General features: G+C 36.8%; 1 protein-coding gene across 1 annotated transcript in view; it reads left to right on the top strand.

The window, feature by feature from the left end:
- The window catches only part of LOC131035250 (uncharacterized), a 367,961-nt gene that overhangs the window by 80,298 nt on the left and 264,447 nt on the right, over positions 1 to 23,216 (top strand). Inside the window, exon 6 of the mRNA XM_057966917.2 lies at positions 5,363 to 5,446. Within this exon, the coding sequence (XP_057822900.2) occupies positions 5,363 to 5,446 (84 nt within the window). The remainder of the gene's footprint in view (positions 1 to 5,362; positions 5,447 to 23,216) is intronic.

Raw genomic sequence — 23,216 nt, forward strand, 5'->3', positions numbered from 1 at the left:
CATACATGTCTCCTAGGAAGGTAAACATGGCATGTGCAGTGTCCAAATTTGATATAATAGGAACTATATGATCTTTTACTGCATCTACTATGATTTTCATGGCTTTGTTGTTGCTCTTTTTCCATTGGATTTTTTCATCTTCATCATTTGGTATAGGTACCGTATTTTCCACAAATGTGTCTAATTCTTGTTCTCTAAGTGTCATTATTAATCTGAGTTTCCATGAGACGAAATTTGTGGCACCCTCGAGTCTGTCTTCAAATCTAATTGCATTCACCATGATTGCTATTTTCTTCTTGATGGTGTTTTGGATTTTATGTAATTATATTTGCTCTTGGTATTATTTTCAATGTGGCTCTGATACCATGTTGAGACATGGACCAGCTAGGACTCGAACCTAGGACCTTCCATATGCTGCTGAAGTGCTCTACCACTGAGCTACTGGCCCCTCTTGGACTAGTCCATCGTCGGTCCTGGTGTAGCTTATTTGCAACACCAACAATAAGTCGACGAGCTAAAAAGCTGATAAGTCACGAATCCCAATGCAAATGTCGAAATTTGCTGAAGACCTAGAATTTTTTTGCAAACCCTAGATGGCAGAAAAATAATCAGCAAAAAGAGGCACGAAACCCAAGGCACAAAATTCTTGAAAAAACCCAGAAAATTTTACAGCAAATCTGAAATCTGTATAATAATAATCTGCAGAAAATAATAGGGCTAAACCCTAGGGCATGGTGGCAGTACAAAAATTGTGAAATAATTGTGTCGTAAAAAGGTAAACTGCAGAAATATCAACCTGCTGTGACGAAAAAAGAACCCTCAAAACAACCGTCGAAGTTGCTGAAAAAATTGCAAAATTAATGAATATAAAAAAAAACCGCAAGAAAAAAAAACTGCAGAACAAATTGCCATTGCCCAGAAAATCCCACAAGTCACGAAAAATGCGCGATCAGAATCGTGATGCCTAGAAACGATTTCCACAAACAAAAAACCATGGGAAAATATGCTCACTGTTGTAAAAATTTCCACCAAAAATCGTGTCACAAAAATTGCGCGAAGAAAGCACAAATCGCCGCATAGAAAAATTGAGAAAAATTAAGAAACCCACGAAAACGCAGGTTGAAAACCCACAAATTATGCAATTTTGAAAATTGCACTTCAAAACATAGAAAAAGGTTGCGCGGGTTGAAGGAAACAAAAAAAACGTGAAGTCTGTAGAAAATTTTCCAAAAAACCCCAGCAATTTAGTTTTTTTCACAAAAAAAAATTAATTTTTTTTGGAAATTATATCTAAGTAGCAAGAGGCTACGGATTTTTATTAAAAAATTCGCCAAACTCTTAAAAATCCCATCGACCCGCTTTGATACCATGAAAAATAATTGGATCAATAATCAAATGGTATTGAATGAACTAATAATGAATATACAAGCATATATAAAGGAATTACAAGACGGTGTTCTAAAAGAACAAACTGTTAATCTAAAGCTTAAAAAAGTTTAAAACGCTAAATAAAGCTAAAAAGCATAAAACTAAAAAGAAAACTATGCGTTCTTATAAAAGAAGCAATAGTTGCACTTAAAAGTCTAAATGAACTAAAAAGCTAAATATAGATGGCCATAAGTCGGCGAACTAAAAAGCTAAATAAGTCGACAACTAAGATGATGAACTAAAAAGCTAAATGATGAACTAAATGACCATTAATAGATCCACTAAAAAGGTAACTGACTAAAAGAATTAATTATTCTAATAAGAAGTATCTCATGACTGTAATGTCTCCTAGAAAGATTAGGCTTGTTTTAACCATAATTAATCTATCCCAATACACTTAAGACTTAACGAGATTGTTTAGGGGACAGTTCTATCTTAACAAATCAATGATATTCCATAATTCAATCTTGTTAATAAGTAAATTGTTTATCTATCATGTATTCATAATTCTTAATGCAAGTGTCAACCTTTGTTACTATTTCAGTTTAAGGAAGAAGAGGATAGGAATGTTACCAAAGCGCTTAGAGACCAAACACAATAGGTTCCCTCAAAGTTTACAGATCCAAGCCCTTACCTATCTTGGGTTTATACCTCCAAGGTTTATGGGTCGCTGATCCCTACCCTATCTTGGGAATTTATCCTATTGATTGGATTTAGACTGCCCCTCTTTGGGAACATCTCAATTCCCCAATTCTTAAATGCTGACAGACGTAACAGAAAACATATACTTCTTCCTAGTATTAATTTAAGGATTCTTCTGATTTATATTCTAATATTTATTCGTCTGATCAAAATATTATCCTCTATATATATATTTATATATTTTAATTCATTTATACATTTATATACAACTGCACAACAGTCCTCAGAAAATATTAAATAATTATAATTATTATATTATTATTAATAATTATGTTATTATTAATATTTATAATATTATTAAATTCTGCATAAGAAACGACAGCAGCTTCATATACTAAGCATACCAATTAAGTGCACCCCACACATTACCGAAGTGCATCCCACACATATTACCGTGAGCAGAGATGTTACTGCTTGTAACTTTCTGACAGTTTATGATTTTGTCAGCACTTTATCCTTGTTGGCCTCCTTGTCTTCCCCTTAGTCTTTCTTCTTCCCCACTTGTTTTCATTTTTCCTCCAAAAAAACCTGTTGTGTGTTGTGGAAAAGTCTTACTGTCCCATAAAACTCCTCCACAGGTCGTGACTTATTGGTCACGATTCTAAAGAGGAGACATGACTGATTGAAGTCACGTTTGTCCAAAATATATCAACGCCAGGGGTTGTGACTCTTAGAGAAGCCGTCACTACTTAGTGCGATTCTTATAGGAATTTCGCACTAGTAATATTAAGAATTATTTATTAATGTTGGTAATAAATTTAGATAATGATTTATTAATTTCTGTCATTATATTAATAATTAATAGATATAAATTATATATTAAATCTCGCTTTTTATTATTATTATTATTATTAAGATTTTGTTTAGTTCACTCTATTCATTTATTTGGTTATACATATATAGTTTTATATTTTAATTGTATATTATTTATTATTAAATTCCATTTTTTAAAGCGGGCATCATCATTTTTTGACTGTTTAGACGGGGACATCACAATGACTTCCATTGACAATTTTATTCAGCATTATTGGGTGTCTTACAAATCAAGTCCTAGATATTATTGAAAAGTAATAGGGGCAAACCATCAAAATGGTTAGCATTAACAATGGGGTTGAGTATGTTAATAATGTATTTGAAGTTGCATTGAACTTGAATGGTTTCATCTAGCATACAATTGATAATTCAATACAACTCTCAACAAAATGGTTTGATTGAGATGAAAAATAGGACCATTGCTGAGATTTTGGGGCTGAAGTGGTGAATTTTTCAGACATAATTGTTGAATCATGTCCTTATTGCATGGTTGGTAATATGAATCTTAAGAAAGCTTGGAGTGAATGTAGGCACATTATTGTTTGTCCTAACAATTATGATTGGCATCACTAGTGATTTACTCAATGAAGAAGCTTGAGCATAAGAATCATAGATGCATCTTGGATACAATGATTTTAGGTATTTTTCTTGTATGATCTAGGTTTTGATAGTTCATGATTTGGATTGGATGGCACCTTGAAAGAGAAGCACTTGCTTCCTCTAGGAAGTGGGGATTGAAGAACACTTTATTTTTTAGTATTCTTTTTTACAAAGATTTTAATGAATTTTTATTCACTTTCTTCAATTATCTTGATAAACAGCGTATGGTCCTTAGAGATAGATCTTTCTAGAACCTACCTTGAGCTTCTAGGAAGAGATAGATCCTTATAGGACCTCCCTTGATTACTAGGCTGATTACATCCTTCTTTCATCCCATCACATAAACTGGAGGTATTGAGTGCCCCTTGGATATTATCAACTTACACATAGATGGAGGAGACAGGTTACTGAGATGATATTTTTCTTTTTTGTACTATTACCAAATCATTACTAGAGGCATTTTAGGATAACTATGTGGATGTGAATTACCATTATCCTTACTATATTGTTGGAAGGCCTTTGGTCATGAATGCTGAGAGAGTTTGCAAGCAATGTTCTTTGTGTCTCACCAAAAGCAGCTAACCATGCTTACTTAGTCCTGGCCATTTTGCCATGGATACCATTAAATCTTATATTAGCTCTTTACTAATGATTGATTATGAGGGGTTACACCCTCTTCATTTTGTCATGGATATTATTAAATCTTATTTTGGCTATTTCCTAGTTGTTGATTATGAGGGGTTATATCCTTTATGAAGAAATCTCATACTAGGGCTGATTTTCATCTCTTATCTTTATCAACCCTAATTTCATTGGTGATTAGTTGTCTGCCCTCATGACTATTTATGGTACCCATAATGCTTTGTATTACTGTTTTGAGCTGAGAAGCTACCTTTGAGTTGAGTGGCTTTGTTATTCTTTCTTTCATTGGCCTTGATGGAATGCGTTTACCTGAGCTCTTTATTAAGTTCCTTTTCAGCTTGGTTTCTTGTTCAACTATTTGCTTCTTATAAGCACTAAAGAAGTTTTCTATAGTATGGTGTTGTTCATGTTTATCCAAGCATTTATTCCCTTTGTTTAGCAAGGAACAAGGCCAAAAGCCATTATTGGATTCCTTCTTTATTAGTGCTAATTGGCAAATAACATAGCTTCCTTTGAATGAAGAGTTTGTCATTGGTATTCAAGAAAGCTAATTAGATCATGATTGAAATATTATTCTTGATAGAGAACGTGGACTGGTTTGTGAATGCCATTCTTACTATGGAGACTTGACACTTTCACCAAAACAACATGAATCAAATATAATTTTCAATCTTGAAAATATGTCTAATGGAAAGGACTTATTCAGCAAAGTACTTGTAAAATATTAAAATTCACATGAGGGTATATCGTCATCAATCATCAGTCAATATTTTTTAGGTTTGTATTTAGTGGATTCTAGTAGAAATTTGAGGTATATACATACATACATAAATATATATGGTAATAAGAGTATTCATTCTAGAGAAATAGGTCTAATTATATTTCACATGATCTATCATATGCTGTTATGAAATGCATGAATTCGTGTTTATTTGGATATTAATCATATATGTTTATGGTGCAACATTATAACTACCTCGTGGGTTGTGGAATGGAAGGTGGAATTTTATTGTGTATATTTGAAACAATTAAATTAAATATGTTAAATTATGTTAGAAGCTTTCGACAAATTTAGCACAATGATTCATTGCCTTGTAAATTCTTTCACTTTGAAGCTAGAAATGCTATCATTGTATCATATTGACATATTTTTTAACTTGTAATACAATATGACTAGGGACAAGCTCATTTGGCAGTCATAATGGGATCCTTGCTTGAAGCTGAATCCCGTATTGTGCAATCAGTAGCCAAAGCATGGCAGGTTTGAAACAATCTATCTGTGGTAGTAACTTCAAAGAAAATACAAATATCAATGATTAGCTGGAATTAAGAATCGCTTTTTTTTTTTGTGTTAGATGAGCTTTGGACATCTTTTTCCTTTTAAATATTATGTTTGTTCTTCTTTTTATAACATATGATTTTGCATAGTATCTTGCATTGATTTTGTCTAATCAAGGATGCTTGTTAAATTCTCATAAACTAATTACAAGGATGCTACAAGCTCGGAGGATTTACCTTTTTTGATATATTTTATCTTATAGTTTTGGTTAAGACCATGATCTAGGTTATTTCTTTGATCCACTTTGTGTAGAAATCGATATTTTAAGATGATAGTTGATTTATATTTGAATTTATAATAAAGTAGAGATGTGATTGACACCTTACACTTAAATAGACTAATGAAGTTAGTTTATTCCTCAATTACTTATTACTACCCAAATTGTGAGAGATAGATAGTATTTTGACATTGATACCAATAAGTATTCAAAGTAAAACCAGATAGGATTTTTCATGAGATATTCAATTTTTGGTGTTCACTCTCATTATATTTTGATTGATTTGCAAATTCTTGCATCTGCTTGATGGAAAATGTAGTTCACGTATGGAGGAAAAGGATCCACCAAAATATTTCTTGAGAACTTTTTGTACACTGCATAGAGAGATATACTTCTAGTGGAGAAGGTTTTACCATTGCTTAATGAAGCTCGATTTGTAGGTTAATAAACTTATTAACAATATACTCTACGATGTGTTGACGTGGCTAAAATCGCATTGCTACGACTCCATCCAGCCAACGCAGAATAGAATGTACTCGCTGAGTATCCTATCCTCTCTTGAGATAAGGAAATCCCTAATGCTGTTTCAATTTGATCAATGGGGACGACCTCAAGGTGTCGATTGTCAGGTCTTGACTGCAGGATAGCTCAACAGTCGATGTGATTTGCTGGGAGCACAAGGTTTCTTATGATTTTGCAACTAGCTGGTCTGCTACGATTCTCAAACTGCGAAACAAAAAGCAAAGAGGAAGGGTTTAGGACACCTAAGACTAACAAGACTAGTATGCGGGCAGAGGGATTCTACATAACCAATTCCTGCTTGGCCAGAATAGCTCACAACCTTGCAGGAATGGTGCAATCTTCAAAGGGACTTGGAAAACTTTTAGACTGCAAACACACCGCTAAGCACCCAATTCTGGCGCAACCTAGACAGACACCTGCAATTGAACTAAGCACAATCAAAGGCTCAGGTTAACCATACAAAAAGATACACAATCAGTATATCCTCAATGGTATGAGCCTGAATCTATCAAATACCTGCACACCCAAAACAAAAAGATCTATCTAAAATGCTGAAAGAAACCATGCAAACATGATGAAAACAAGACAATAAACACCAAATCAATGTCTATATATTGATTTCAGCTGCCCATTACAACAATTTCTGCAGCATCTCTATGCTACTGCTAAGATCTAACCTATTCTAACTTCTAAAATCTAACTATAAAACTCCAACTACAAAATTCTCTCTAACTGTCTAACCCTTTACAAAAGAAAGGCCTCTGCCTTTTATAGAATTTACAATTTTGAATCGAAGGGCGGGATTGACTACATCTGAGGGTCCTGATTTGCCTTCCAGAAGCTGGCAGCTTTAACCCATGCCCATTAAACTCTCAGTCATCCACCCAACAACTATCTCAACTACCTGCCACTATTTGGCTTTAATTTGGGTCTATCTGGTAGTTGGACGTAACTGACTTGTGTCCCTTTTGTTTTAAAATATCTAAGTGGGTCCCACAGGTTGCTTACAATAAAACAATTCTAGTTCTTAAAACTGAATTCCTGGAATTAAATCCAGTTGTGCACTTTTCTCAAGAATGCATAAACTTGCAGCATTTGGAGTGTTCTTCGGTCTTTGGTCCTGGTGGTGGACTTCAGCTTGTCGTCCAACGGCACACTTCCCAATGCTCAGTTGCTCTCGCGCTCCTACAACGCGTTCGTGCATCTTCTTCTTTAGTGTTCAGCGCCTGACTTTGATTGAGATCCTTCTTCGATTTGCGTTTTCGGGCCTTCTCCTGGTTCTCTGCGATGACGTCTTGCGACCTGCAAACAATCAATTTCGCTTTAATAAATCAATTTGAAAAATTAATTAATTTAATTAATCAAACATTAAATTCTATTTACGACGCCTGGCTTCGAGAAGCTCTTTGTGAGATGTATCTTTTAAATGTTTTCGCTTCCTCTTTCAGATTTCTGGACCTTTAGGCAAGTTGAGAGATGTTATGCTTCCTTTGAGCGAATTTCAAATGTCTTCATTAGATCCCTAGCTGAATTTGAAGTTAGGATGTCTATAATTTCTAGTTCCCACGAATTGAAAGTTTGCCAATTGGATTTATATTGACCCATTGATATTTTCGGGCAAATGAAGGATTATTCGCGATTTTGTGTGATCATGAACCTTTTAATTCATTTTCGGGACTTAGGTGAACTTCGGCTAAGAGAAGCCTTTTGCGTGACTTTGAATGATTTTCTATTTCGAACCTCCTAAGTTTAATCGCGTGACTTGAGCCTTTTCCTATTTTCGGCCCTTTGCCTTTTTTAGCGTGAACCTACTTGGTATTTTGGCCTACCAAGATGATATTTTCCCTGAAAGGCGTGATTTTATTTCTTCATTTTCGGCTCAAGAACAAAAATCGCGATTCTCACTCTGTGATTTTTCAGCTTGTTGAGGCAAAATGTGAGATTTTGCTTTCGTCGGGGTTTTGCTTGGAGATTTAGCCCTATTATTAAAGAATGATTTTCGGGTTTGAAGGAGACTTTACGCGAATCTTTGTTTTGACTTTTGCCCTCGACCTAATGATTTTCGGGAGCCCTTCTACGCGATTTTTAACTTATAACATTTTCGAGCCTAATGACCATTTTGCGAAATTGTTCTTTTCCTCCAATTTCGGCTTGGAAGAGGTGTTTGCAAACTTCATCGCTTTTGACATTTCGGCCTCTAAGCCGATTTTGAAACTTTTCTTCACATTTCGGCTCAGTGGTTCCTATGGCGAATTCAGAACTTTTATTCATTTTCGGCTTGCTAATGTCTTTTAATCTTTTTCGGCCTACAGAGGTTTTCGGCCTAGAAGGCTACTTTGCGAACTTGTTTTATTTTTGCAAAACATTTAAAATGGCCGAACTTTTCTTTCAAAAACCTCCCCTCGTGTTTTCATTTCAATATGAAATTTCGGCAATTTTATGCAAATTTATAATGAAGCGATTTTAGACTTTGGTCGCTTTTGGCCAGATGACCCTCTCTAATTTCGGGTTCTTAGACAATTTTGGGAGTTTCGACATTTTCCTTTGTTTTGGATTTCGGGCTACCAGGCCGAAATGAGAGGCGGGATTTAGGAATTTATGTCATTTTCAGTCTGGAAGAGGGTTTCGAAGACTTAAAAAGTTTAACGTTTTACCTATCCCGCGATACTTCATTTTCAGGATTTTTGGCCCATTTTCAAAGTTCGTAAAGATGACTCCTTTCTTTTCACCTTGCAATTTTCAGGTGATTGGTCATTTTTGGCTGGGAGGGCATTTTTCGCGAGATGGAAGACTTTAAGTTTTCGGCCATTTTCCCCCCCTATTGTGCGATTTTACTTTTGCCATTTTCGGCTCTCTAAGCCATTTTGAAAGTCGGCCTGAAAGGCTATTTTGCAAGTTTCGGGTGGATTGGGGATTTCGTGAGTTTTAGGAAATCTTTGAATGATTTTTGAGCAAATGGCGTTTTTTGCTAGTTTTCAACTTTTGGAGTTTCGCGAACTTGAAGAGTATGGGCGATTTGATTTTTAGCCATAGAAAACTCGGGCATCTAAGAGGATTTTACGATCTCATTACTTGCCCTTTGTGCCCACCAAATTCGGGGCTTCTTCTCTCCTATCGAGCAGATTAAACAAAATATGGGGGTCCTTGTCCTGGACGGGGATGGGTGTGCAATACGCACAACATGATGTTGAGAGATATCGTACTAGAAAACCAGTGTTTGAGATTAGTTGCATTCCATATTGTTGAAGTCCATATGAATTCTGTAAATTCTTCTTCTTCAACCTCTAGGATTTGCTTCAATAAACATGGAAGTTGAGAGGAAAAATTGAGAATCGAAGACAACTCCAGGTTGTATAACTTCATTGTATTTTTTTGATGTATTCTATGTAACCATTGCTGTTCTAGTGACATTGGGAACTAGATTCATACATAATGGTGGTTGTTTTATTGTATTTTTCATTAGGTGTGGGTTCACCATATTCACTATTTTGAACATATTCCCGACATATCACCTTTGAATTTTCCTTGATTTCTCACATGAGCAACTTCTATTTACATCAATACCATTTATTAGAAGATTGTGTAATTGTGATTAATAACTAACAATTTCTTTCATTGTTTTCAATGATTTATTTTTTGCTTTATTGGTTTCAGTTTGCAAACAAAATGCCTGATTGAATCCTCTTTGACATGTCTTATGGCATTTAAACCAATTGTAATGTCCCCTTAGGTTAATACTTAGGAAGTAGGGAATACTTAACTTTAATAATCAATTGCAAGAGACTTCTTTCCACAAATTCTCTAATAATACTTATAAATAATGATAATCAATACTATTCAATGCAAGAATGATTTGATTCACAATGATTACCACTTGCAATATGATGATACAAAAGCCAATATCACTGCTATTTCTGATTCAATACTTAAATATATGCAAGATGATCTTGATCTATATATATATATATCTGCAATCTATGCTAAGTGTGGAAAGAGTATCACTGCTGTTTCTGATATGATCGATTGTAAGTCTGCAAGGATGATCTCTGATCTACAATAGTGGAGTTTACTTCGCTATCTCAGATATAACAGTATAGATTATGCTGCAAGTTTAGATGTTTCAATCTGCGGAAGTAAAGAGAGATCTCTGTTCTTTCTGATGTTGCAATATAAGATATATGCTTTGAGCCTGCTTGATGATAGCAGTAATGCTATGAAGTGCTGTGTCTGATATGGCAATAGTAATTAATAGAATATTAAAATAATGTTATTTTTAGTATTAATGCTCAATAGTGTATATTCTATTTTGGTTAGATCGTCTTCGATCTTCTCAGCAGTTTCTTATTAGAAACTTGCTATTCTTGTAAATATCTTTGTATTATTTATGAGCGTCTTGCTCATTCTGATATTCAATCAATTCTTTGAAATCCATTGCGTGTCTCGCATTGTTTTATGGTATCAGAGCTATAGGAGAAATTTTTTTGAAATTTTTTTAATCCTAATTTCCAATTAGTGGAAATTTTCGAAATTATTTTCTGGAAAAAAAATTCATCAAAGTTTTTTAGCTTCTGGGGTGCTATCGTTGGTTTTCGACCTGCAGGATCGTCGCGTGTTGTCGCGACCTGTGTCCTCGACCTGCAGGATCGTCGTTTTTTTCGCGATTTGTGTTCGCGTGCCTGCAGGGTCGTCTGCAATCTCCGCTTCGCATGTTCGCGACCTCCGACGTCGCGACCTGTTCCCGGCGTCGTCTCCGCTTCACCTGTTCGCGACCTCCGACGTCGCGACCTGTTCCCGGCGTCGTTCGGCACCTGCAACCTGGTCACGGCGTTGTTTGGTGCCCTGCAACAGACTTCGGCTCTGTGCACGTCTGCAGGTTTCGGCATCGCCACCTCTAGCGTCGCCACCTGCAACTCGCCACTCTCTGCAACGTCGATGCCATTTTCTGTGAACACCATGGCCCCCATGACATCTGCAACTTTCGATTAAGGTGTTTACCTTCCTTTTTTTATCGAAAATAATTTTTTCCCTGCAGATTCTTGGTGGGTTTTTCGAAACCTAATCTGGGTAGTTGTCCGTTTTTTCTGGGTGCCTCGATTTTCGAGCCTGCGGATTTAGATTCTGACAGGAGAATCCTTTTGGGTTTTTTGCACGCATTTCTGGGTTGTCCTTGGATTTTTCTGGGTCAACCGGGAATTTTTTTTGGGAAACGTGCAAATGGCTTCTCTCACCAATCTGATGTTAGAAGACAGTCAACGCTTTAATGGTCACAATTACAACATCTGGAAACAGCGTATGTTGACCATTTTTGAATATAGGCGTCTTGACCAGCTTGTTTTGGGCAAAGAACTCAGTCCTGGTACACCTGGTGCAGATCAAGATAAGTTTGATGAACGCAATCGGGAGGCAGTTATGCTTCTCAAACTCTCAGTGACTGATGATCAGTTACCACAGATTCCTTCCGGCAAGACAGCTTCCGACATCTGGAAGCATCTGAAGGAATTGCATGAGACATCCGACAAGAGCCGAGCATTCTTTCTGAAGAATCAGTTGTTCTCCATTATGATGGACGAACGTATGTCCTTACAGGAGCACCTCACGAGGATTAAGGACATTCGAGATCAGCTCGAAGCTATTGGTCGGACTATGGAGGAAGAAGACATGGTAGTAATCACTCTGAAAAGTCTTCCGAAATTGTATGAACACTTCATTGAGACCCTCAATATTACTTCCACTAATGTTGATCTGAAGTTTTCAGAATTGTGCACCAAACTTCTACAGCGGGATCGCTGGAAACAACAGTTTGGTAGTGGTACTACATCAGCCTCCTCGGAAAATGCCTTCACAGCTCAATCCTTTCAGAAGGATAAAGGCAAATTTCAGTCCTCTTAGTCTTCTTAGCAGAAAGGCTCTTCTCAGACACAGGATGGAGCTAAGAAGAAGAATGTGCAGTGCAATTACTGTCACAAGTACGGCCATATGAAGAAAGATTGCCGTCAGAGGCTCACTTCTGAACAAAAGAAGCAGGGAGGGTCACACCAGAAGGCGCATGTTGCTGAACATTCCGAGCAGAAGGAGTCTGCCTTTTATGCCTTTATGGCTAAGAGGTCTTCAGATCATGCCAGGTCTTCTGCTTGGTACATCGACTCTGGTGCATCACGTCATTTTTCTCATCGGCGTGATTGGTTTACAGACTTCTCACCTTTCAGTGATTCCGTTGTCTTTGGCGGAGGTGAGGAGTATACAGTTGTTGGCAAAGGCACTGTTCAGATACAGTCTGGTGGCAGGACTCTCATTTTTCTGAATGTGTACTATGTTCCTGGAATGGAACTTAATCTGCTCTCTGTCAGCCAGATTATGAGGAATTCTCCTCAACTAGATGTGGTGTTCAGTGCTCACAAGTGTTCCATCATTGATCGGGAGACTCGTCTTACTGTTGCTGTTGGTCTAGAGGATCATGGCCTATATAGGCTTCTTGACACTGGTGATTCTCCTGAAGTGGCTCTAGCAGCTCGTGTGTCTCCTCTCAGCACTTTGTGGCATCAGAGATATGGACATCTCAATATTCAGTATCTCTCTCAGCTATCTCGGGAGGGACTTGTTTCAGGGTTACCTGATATTCAGACTCAGCATCTTGGAGTATGTGGCGCCTGTCAAGCTGGCAAACAACATCGGACTTCATTCCCACATGGAAAGTCTTGGCGCGCATCTAAGGTACTTCAATTACTTCATGCTGATATTTGTGGTCCTATGAATACATCTTCTGTTACTGGTTGCAAATATTTTTTGCTTATTGTAGATGATTTTAGTAGAAAGATGTGGGTGTACTTTCTTAAGCATAAATCAGATGTATTTAGTATCTTTCAGAAGTTTAAGTCCTTTGTTGAAAAAGAGTCTGGACATAGTATCATTACTCTTAGGACAGATAACGGGGGGGAATTTTGTTCTTCTGCATTCTCCAACTTCTGTGATACCCATGGCATCAAACGCCAGTTGACTACACCCTACACTCCTCAGCAAAACAGTGTTGTCGAGCGTCGCAATCGTACGGTTGTTGAGATGGCTCGCTCTATGTTACAACACAGGAGTGTTCCGAATAAGTATTGGGCTGAAGCAGTATTTACTGCTGTCTACCTTCTTAACCGCTCTCCTACTCAGGCTGTTAAGGGGAAGACTCCAGAAGAGGTTTGGTCTGGTCGGAAGCCTCAGATCAGCCACCTAAAGGTTTTTGGCTCTGTTGCCTATGTTTGGATTCCAGATGCTAAGCGTTCCAAGTTGGATTCCAAAAGTCAGAAACTCATGATGACAGGATACAGTGATCACCATAAGGCCTACAGACTGATAGATATAGACACTGAACGTCTTATCTTCAGTCGTGATGTTGTATTTGATGAAGACAGAGGATTTTTTCAGTCCCCTTCTTCTGAGCAGAGTTCTGAGGATCAGCCTCACAGTTTTCTTATTCCATTAGGTTTGCCTGATGGGAGGGATGATGCAGAATCTATTTTCGATGACGCACTACCTGAGTTCCCTCCGGAGAATAATCCTCCTCTTGCTGCTCCTATTCCTGATCCTGAGCCTCTTCCAGCTCCTCCAGATGTTCGCAGTTCTACTCTCCGGCCTAAATGGTGGGCCAAGACCATTGGTGATCTCAGGGATACTGAGCTCATTGAGGGTAGAACCTCCCGTAATAAGAGCAAACAGCAGCATACAGTCAATTTTGCTCTCATGGCTAACATACACAGTGTTTTTGAGCCTCAGACATACTCAAAGGCTAAAGGTATACCTGAGTGGGAACAGGCTATGGAAGCTGAGTTCCAGAGTCTTCAGAAGAATCACACTTGGGCCCTTTCTGATCTTCCTTCAGGGAAGAAGCCCATTAGCTGCAAATGGGTGTACAAAGTAAAATACAAAGCTGATGGAACCCTAGACAAGTATAAGGCTCGCCTTGTTGCTCGTGGGTTCTCACAGAAAGAAGGCATTGACTATGAGGAGACTTTTGCTCCTACAGCCAAAATGAGTACCATACGGCTCGTTCTTGCCTTGGCAGCCCAGTTCAGTTGGAAAGTCCATCAGATGGACGTCAAGAGTGCTTTCTTGAATGGTGACTTACAGGAAGAAGTCTACATGACGCAACCTCCAGGATTCAAGGTTGCTGGTCAAGAACAGAAGGTCTGTAGACTAGTCAAAGCACTCTATGGTCTGAAACAAGCTCCTCGGGCTTGGTACATGAAAATTGATAAGTACCTGACAGATCATGGTTTTCAGCGGAGTCCATCTGATGCAAACTTGTATATCAAGCATTCTAGTAATGATATTCTGTTTGTAGTTGTCTATGTGGATGACTTAATCATTACTGGCAGTTTAGCACATTTGATCACTGGGATCAAACAGGATTTGTGCCGCACCTTTGATATGACAGATTTGGGACTTCTACATTACTGCTTAGGAGTTGAAGTCTGGCAGACTGAGAACAGTATCTTTCTCTCTCAGTCCAAGTATGCCAGAAGTCTTGTGGACAGGTTCAGAATGCAGGATTGCAAACCTGCCTTTACTCCTATGGAACCCGGGCTCAAACTTTCAGCTCAGTCATCTTCACCAGTTGTGGATGAATCTCTGTTCAGGCAACTAGTGGGCAGCCTCATCTATCTTACTGCCACTAGACCTGACATCAGTTTTTCAGTGAGCTACATTTCACGCTTCATGACAGCTCGCAAGGCTGATCATTGGATAGCAGCGAAGCGTGTGCTGCGTTATGTGAGTGGCACTCCTGATTATGGACTTCTGTACACTCGAAGTTCTGATCCTATACTTAGTGGTTACACATATTCTGACTGGGCAGGTTCGGTTGATGACCGTAAGTCTACAGCAGGGTATGTGTTTAGTTTGGTATCTGGTGCTATCACCTGGACTAGTAAGAAGCAGCAGGCTGTGGCTCTCTCCTCGACAGAAGCAGAGTATCGGGGAGCAGTTAAGGCATCTTGTGAGGCGGTTTGGCTTCGACGAATGCTTGCGGATATGCATGTATCTCAGGCAAGTCCTACTCCCTTGTTCTGTGATATTCAGGGAGTGCTCAAACTCGCCAAGAATCCAGTCTTCCATGAAAGAACCAAGCATGTGGAAACTCATTGTCACTATATTCGACAGCTGGTTGAAGACGGATCCATCCAGTTGCTGTATGTTCCTGCATCGGAGCAGCCAGCAGACATCTTCACCAAGCCCCTTGGTCCTGATAAATTTGTAAAATTCAGGGGGTCTATAGGTGTAGTTGATAGATTGAGCATTAAGGGAGGGTAATAGAATATTAAAATAATGTTATTTTTAGTATTAATGCTCAATAGTGTATATTCTATTTTGGTTAGATCGTCTTCGATCTTCTCAGCAGTTTCTTATTAGAAACTTGCTATTCTTGTAAATATCTTTGTATTATTTATGAGCGTCTTGCTCATTCTAATATTCAATCAATTCTTTGAAATCCATTGTGTGTGTCGCATTGTTTTAGTAATGTGCTGATAAACTTCTCCTATCACCTATAGCGATGAAGGATGATTGCTGTCTCTGATTTATGCTTGAGAAATATGCAATGTTCTTGGTGCTATTTCTGATGTAGTCTTTTGAAATATGCAACCCGCTATGCCAAAGGCAAAATGCTAGAATGAGCAGATCCAAATAGGATTCAAATAATAAACAAAGTTAATTCAATGATTTGAATTGATGTTTGTCATCCCTTTTAATAAGCTATGAAGAGATTGGAGTATGAGGTGGACTCTTCGATACCTTAAACAAATCGTACCCCTTCAGTTAATGATCAATATAATCCTTGGTGACTGCTACTTCCTTATTAACTAATATCAGTTAATTCTTGCCGAGTGGTTAAATAAGGTAGTGAGTCGATGCTTTTCAGGATTTATTATAATCACTTCACCTTCTCACGTTAATGTTATGCATCTCTTTAATAATTGTAATCATTTATTTAGGCCTTCATTCCATAAATATTTTATTTTCATCAAATGGCAATCTCTCGTTAGTCACCGCGATAGGCAATAATCAATGTATAGCGGCACATCTTTGTACTCCAATACCAAAATTGTAATAGAAACTATATTGCCTATATCCTCCAATGTTTATTTGCTATTAACAATACTCATTAAGCATATTTGCCTATGATATTCATCTGACTTGTAATTGGTTCTAAGAATATTGATGACCATGTCAATTCCTTTTCCAGAGTCTTCCAAATAAATATTTGTTTGCTGTAGCCAATGACTGTCTGGTGTGATATACTGCTTTCACAATTGTTCCCATAGCAACATTATAATTCTCTATGCTGTACTTGGATGCTTGATAGGAAAATTGTGAAGTCTTATAAATAAGACAATTTTCCTCCATAAGGTCTTCATGCTTCAGTGTTTATTGATATGCTAAGTTGCCGGTTTGGGTTTGGGTATATATATATATATATGCAGCTTAGAAGCATGAATTAAGATTAGAATGTCACATAGCATCATATAAACAACAAAACCACCATAAACTTGTAATCATAGCATCATGATCATACCATCATAGCATCATTAACATCAAGTTCAATATCAAAATAATAATATCGAGTTCAAGTATCATTGTTTCAACAATTAAATAAGGCTAAAGATGGGGATCTCACACGAATCCTGTTTTAATCGTTTATTGCATAGAGAAAATTTCTAGAACATATTAAGAACTACTCTTATCTTCAATTCAACCAAGCATAGAAATTTAATACCATGAAAGAATGCAAACTTTTATGCTACATTAGGGAGTGTATGAATTTGAACATTTATCACGAAAATCACAAACAAACTGTAGAGAAAGAATAAAATAAAGTGGTCAATGAGAGCAATTACACAGATTTTGGAATCACCAATGGGAATATTTAGTACATTTTTCTTCTCTCTCAAACTATCACAGCTATTGAATATTCTCATCATGTCATTTATATCCTAGCACATGATATAGAATTGTTAATTATTGAATTATTGAGTCAAGTGTATAAACTGTTTACACATGTAATGTCCCCATTTTGAAATAGGATTTAATAATAAATACTAATAATTAAATTACAATATAACAGAATAAAATTAAAATAATTAAAATTTAGTTAATGTTAATGAATGGTCAAAAGGCATGAAATGAAAAGTTGTGACTCCCTCAAACATGAGGTATAAAAGGGAGGAGAGAAATTCATTTGAAGGGGAGATTTTTAATCTACAATCAGAAGTGCAGATCTGAATTAAATAGTAAGACAGCAATGAGGAGACATGACCCTTTAAAGGGATATCTCTTTCCAAAGAAATTGGCCTCCTCAATGAGAGATGAAGGGATAAATAGATTAAGCAATTGAGATGAAGAGAGGGGAATAGAAATTCAGATTATGAGTTTAATATAGAAGGGTGCAGGCATCAATCAAGGAATGGAATGAAGAGAGGAAGAAAGAATGAAGCATAGGGATTAAGGAAGGGTTAATGGAAGAAGAAAGGAATGGGCAGAAAATAAGGAAGTGACTTTTAAGGACAGAAATGACGAAAGGTTGTGACCCTTCAAAAGACCGGTAACTGTTCATTGGGTTACAAAGTCATAGCATACCAAAGAAGCAACAATTGGGAATAAGTCGTGATTATACCTGATTAATCAGGAATCAGATGTGTTGCCGATGAATGCCCCAAAATCACCGGTTAAAATCGCTGACCACTCAAAATGATTTTCAACGACTTTTTCCCGATTAAAACGGGAATAAATCGCACGATTAATCGCCGGTAATCGTCGTCGCGCGAAAAAACCCTAATATCGCGAAAAAAAAGGTGCAAAAAATCTGCGTTTTTCCTTTATAGTGTGCAATGCGGTAGGGTTTTCCATATCCGAGCTGGTGCAGACTGAGTTTGACACTCTGCTGGTTGATCGCACGAGCTGCTAGGTGCGAGAGTCTGCGAGGTGTGAGAGGCATATCTTCCCGAAGCTGTTGCAATTCGTCTATTTTCCCGACAAGAGCCAGGCTGCGAAACACATTTTCCTGACCATTAGCCGGGTATTTACGCTATTTATTTCCAATTTTTTTGCAATTTTTTTTCATCAAAATAAGTTGTAGATGCATAAATTTCGAAATTTGATAGACAATGTATAAATTTTGAAATTTTGTCTCCATTCTTGTAACTGTATTTTATATACAGTATATTTTATACTGTATTTGATATACAATATATTTTATAAATTTATACTGTAATTTGTTTATAAATATTTGATTTACTATAAAATTGTAAATTATAGTATAAAATATACTGTATAAATATTTGATATTTTATATTGTAATTTACATTTAACAATTAAATATTACAATATATTTTATACTGTGATTTGATATATCAAATATATAGTTACTGTTAAATATACTGTAATTGAATTTTTATTAATATACTATTCAATATACTGTAATTGAATTTTATAAATATACTATCAAATATATTGTAATTGATATATCAAACTTTTTAACTTATTTTGATGAAAAAGAATTATACATCAAAATAAGTTTTAGATATATCAATTACAGTATTTTAACAGTAATTTGATAGACTTTAGTTTAATTAGAAATTTAGAAATTAAATAGAAATTTTTGTAATTTTATCAGTAATTTCTAAATTCCTATTTAATTACTGTATCACATTAAATAGGAATTTAGAAATTACAGTCATTTTAGAAATTACAGTATCAAATTAAATAACTGTTCAAGTCGCTTAACTTGCTCCTTCAGAGTCTGAATTTCTGTCTCCATTCTTGTCTGATATACCATATCATAGGTGTAACATGTAAGAAAGAAAAGATCTGAAAACTAGAGTTTTGAGACTACTGCTATATATTGAAATCTTCAAGCATGCCATACACTTGTCCTAGAATGTTTTCATAAACATCAAATAACTATAATAGAAAATTCAAGGATAGCTTGAACTTGAAGAGTTTTTTTATAGAAAACTTGTTGAATTATTTCCCATATTGTTTAAGAATTTGAATCCCAGATCAGAAACAGTAAGAAACTCAGAAATACATGTAATGGTTTATGCTTTAGTGACAATTTGAGATTTTTTAATCAATCTGTGTTTTGAATTGAACACATGGTTTACACTACACACAAATTTTTTAAACATGTTCAAACCAGCCAAAACCATCATAACCTGCTGCATCAAAATCCTTCTTGTGGTGTTCATTGATTACTGAATCTTGACCTCATATCAGTCTGCTTGACCTCTAAGCAACATTATATAGCTTTAGACAATAAACAGGTCAACTCAACAATTTGATTTTCTCACTCAAAAGTTAAAGAATGAGTGTAATGTTTTTGCAGATCTAGTTTTTGATCAGAATGCCACGTCAAAAAGACTTTGCGTGGACACATTGCACAACAGTTCCAGGTAGCATGAAGGTCAAGTGCAATTGGTGTCTAGAAAATATTAGTGGTGGAATTTATCGTTTCAAATAGCATTTGTCAAAAGAACGAGGAAATAACATCGAGATATGCAAAAGATGCCTTGCAGATGTCTCGTATCAGGCAAAGCATTCTCTTGAAGGGATTGCTGAGAGTAAGGCCAAAAAGGCAAGAATTGAGGTTGAAGTAGGTTCTAGTTCTACAGATGCCAGGAGGAACCGTTTGGGTGAGGAGGATGGTGAAGATGGGGGTTTCAGGGAATCTGGTTCAACACCTAATTCTATAGCACGTGGACCAAACACAAGTGGAGGAAACATTAATACTTTCTTCTAACCTCGTACTACAACGGGATCACAAACCACTTTGGAGAGTATAGGATGAAGGAAAAATGTCACTGAACAAGCAAAGAAGGCAATTGGTAATTTTTGGTATCCTCTCACTTGGCATTCCATGCTTCAAGAAATCCATATTGGCAACCTATGGTAGAGACTTTAAGAGCAGGTCTTTGGAATAAACTTGAAATGTGGAATAAGCTAGAAATATCTTCTTCTTGAGGCGAGGATTCTTCTTGAGGCACGTCCTCGCTCGATGGACCTTCTTCTTCACTTGATAAGATTGTCTTTCTCCTTTGTGTGGTTTTGGTAGAAGACTCTAATTCTACAAACTCCTTGGATGAGTTCGGGGTAGATCTTAGGACTCTTTGGAATTTGTCTGGTGAGAAAGAATTTATGCGATCCGGTGGGACTTTCCTTAATTCTGTTGAGGGTTTGTGGGTGCTGCATGAGGATTTACAGAAACCGGATGAGGTTGTGTGAGAGCTGGCCGAGGATTCGCTTGATTTCTTTCAGCTGTATGTTCTCTTTGTTGATGGAGTTCCCTTTGAATATTAGCATCAATGCGATATGCTATTTCTTCTTCTTCCTCAAGAATAAAACACATTCGACGCCAATCTGGATAGTTCTCTTTACTTTCCATGCTCTAGTGTACAATTCTGTAATGACTTTTTCCTACTCGTCGTCGAAACCCAAGTCTGGTTGTAGTACAGGATTAGGATCTCTACTTGGTTCAAGCGGAATAATTGGAGGCCCCATCTTGCTTCATGTTTAACAAAGCTTGGTTTTATTGAGGATGGGCAGGTGGTGACTGATTGGCAGGTTCAAAGGTTAGTCGTTGTACGTCTCTAAGAATCTGTCGATGAAGGACTAAGAATCTTTGTTCTTTCAAATCTTTTTGAATTGCCTCTTCAATTTGCCGACCTTTCTCTTCTTCTTTTGCAATAACATGGCTAACTTGTCTGAATTCAATGGAATCTGTCTGAGATTTCCAAGCAAGCAAACGCAACTGATCAGTAATGTCTGGCTGCCCTAGATCTGGTTGTTCAAACGAAAGATCAAGAGGAAAGTTGTGCGGTAACACCATATTGCATCATGTCTACTACCTCAGCTTGTGAACAATTCGTTGTTATTTCTATTCTGACCCTCCTAGCGCCAATTTATATTGGTGTACGTTTTATCATATACCGAACATTAGAATAAAATATCCAAGGATACTCTATCCTCTCCTGAACAAAATCACTACATGTGCCAAGATTGCGAGAAAGACCACATGGTGACTCCAAGGTCTTATATGTGCAAAAGAGCGACTTTATGTGGATAGCTTCCTTGGTTATGTATGCTGAAATACAAGGGGGGCTTACGCTCAACTAAGACTGATCACAAGTTAGGACTTAGACGGATTAGACAAGAATTGCTCTCTTTCTCTTTTTTTTTTTTGATTTTTCGGTTTTGGACTTCAAAAAAGGATAAAAAGGGTGAGGGTTCTGAAGTTCTATACTATTCCTAAGAACTCAGGAGACGATAAAGACTGGGTGAAACCAATAACAACACTTTGTTTCACCACACTAGGTCAACTATGCAAAGCGGGTGCAATCTTCTAGGATTGTGCTTCAGATTTTCATACTTGTGAATAATACCATCAATTGAACAATATTTACTCAAAGTTGAAGTTAAAGCATCCACATGATAAGCTTAGGCTAACTTTACACATTAAACGGAAATCATTCATCCAAAGAAAGTATGAGCAAGAGTTTCACCAATCTAAACTATCGAATCCTTCATTCATCTAACAACTTTTGAAAGCAAATTTACTCTAAGCAGTCTATTCTATTGTTGAAGAAAGATATACAACCATGCAACCACTTAATAACAATAAGACTTCAAAGCAAAATTTGCAAATGAGCTTTTTATTATTCAAGTAGCTCTAAGAAACAATTTCATAAATCTCTCCACAACAACAATGAAATGAGAGAATGAGAGTTTATGTAGAGTTCTGAAAAATGAATGAAAGACCAAGATCAATCTAAGATCAACGAATGAGATTAAGACAACATAACCCTAGATAGAGTTTCCCAAAATAAAACTAGAGACAAATGCACGCTAGACAAGTGGTGTGAAGAGCTATCTTTTAGGAGGATACATGCTTATCCTCGTGAGTAGTAGTGTGTTCAATGAATCTGGACACAATCAGATTGACCTCTTCCATTGTGACATGTGGTAGCATATTGACCATGAATTCCAACCCATCCATTTCGTCTGCACACACAACAAAAGCAATTTCCCACTCCAATTCCTGTCTTTGGAAGGCATCTCATATGGACAAAAGGTTCGATGCCTTAGTCAAATTCTGCACGATGCTTTAGGACTGGTCTAGTGATGGGGAAGAAAACCTCTTGAATTCTAAGCTTTAGACTGTCCAGCTGCATATCATTTTCTCGAATTGTTTCTTTCTCAAGCACATTTGCAGCTACAAGGAAGATCGTATTTTGAATCTCTTTTATTTGCTCCCTAGCTTTGACACCATCTGCCTTCACCTTTTCCAAGACTTCGCTTTGTGTAACCAACGTCCAATGTCAACTGTTGAAGTCATATGTAGCCCCTGCTGCGATCACGTCTCCATCAATCAATTCCTGCTTCGGAATTCCTTTCAACGCTTTAAGGTATGGGATAATTCTATCTGGAATATCCTGGAGGTCAGCCCATGCTTCCGCCATGTTTGTGATTTTAGAAAGCAAAGAAAAAATTTGTCCATAGGCTAATGCTAATCCTTCCACAAATGTGGCTCCTTCTTTACTTATGCTTTTCATCCACCCCTTGGTTTCTTTGGCTGTCACCACTTGTTCTCCTAAATCTTTGATTGTTTCTTGTGAAGAATTCAAAAGTGGAGGAGCTGCTGGATTGGCTTGGTTGAGAGGCTTGGTCAAGTGCTGAATGTATTCCTTTAGGCACTCAACTTCCTTCTTGTATTCTCTCTTCTTTCCTATCTCTTTGTCTATTCTTGCCTTCATGGAAGCGATTGAATTGTCTAAGTCTTCCACCTCTTTATTAGAATAATATTTTTTATTATTATTTTAATGGTCAACTATGTAAATATTGTAAATTTAGTTTTGTTCTATTTTTTACAATTGTTTCTTTTTAGAAACATCGTTGTTGTAATTCTTTATAATGATCTTC

The sequence above is a fragment of the Cryptomeria japonica genome, chromosome 2 (genome assembly GCF_030272615.1).
Source record: "Cryptomeria japonica chromosome 2, Sugi_1.0, whole genome shotgun sequence".
Classification (NCBI taxonomy): domain Eukaryota; kingdom Viridiplantae; phylum Streptophyta; class Pinopsida; order Cupressales; family Cupressaceae; genus Cryptomeria; species Cryptomeria japonica.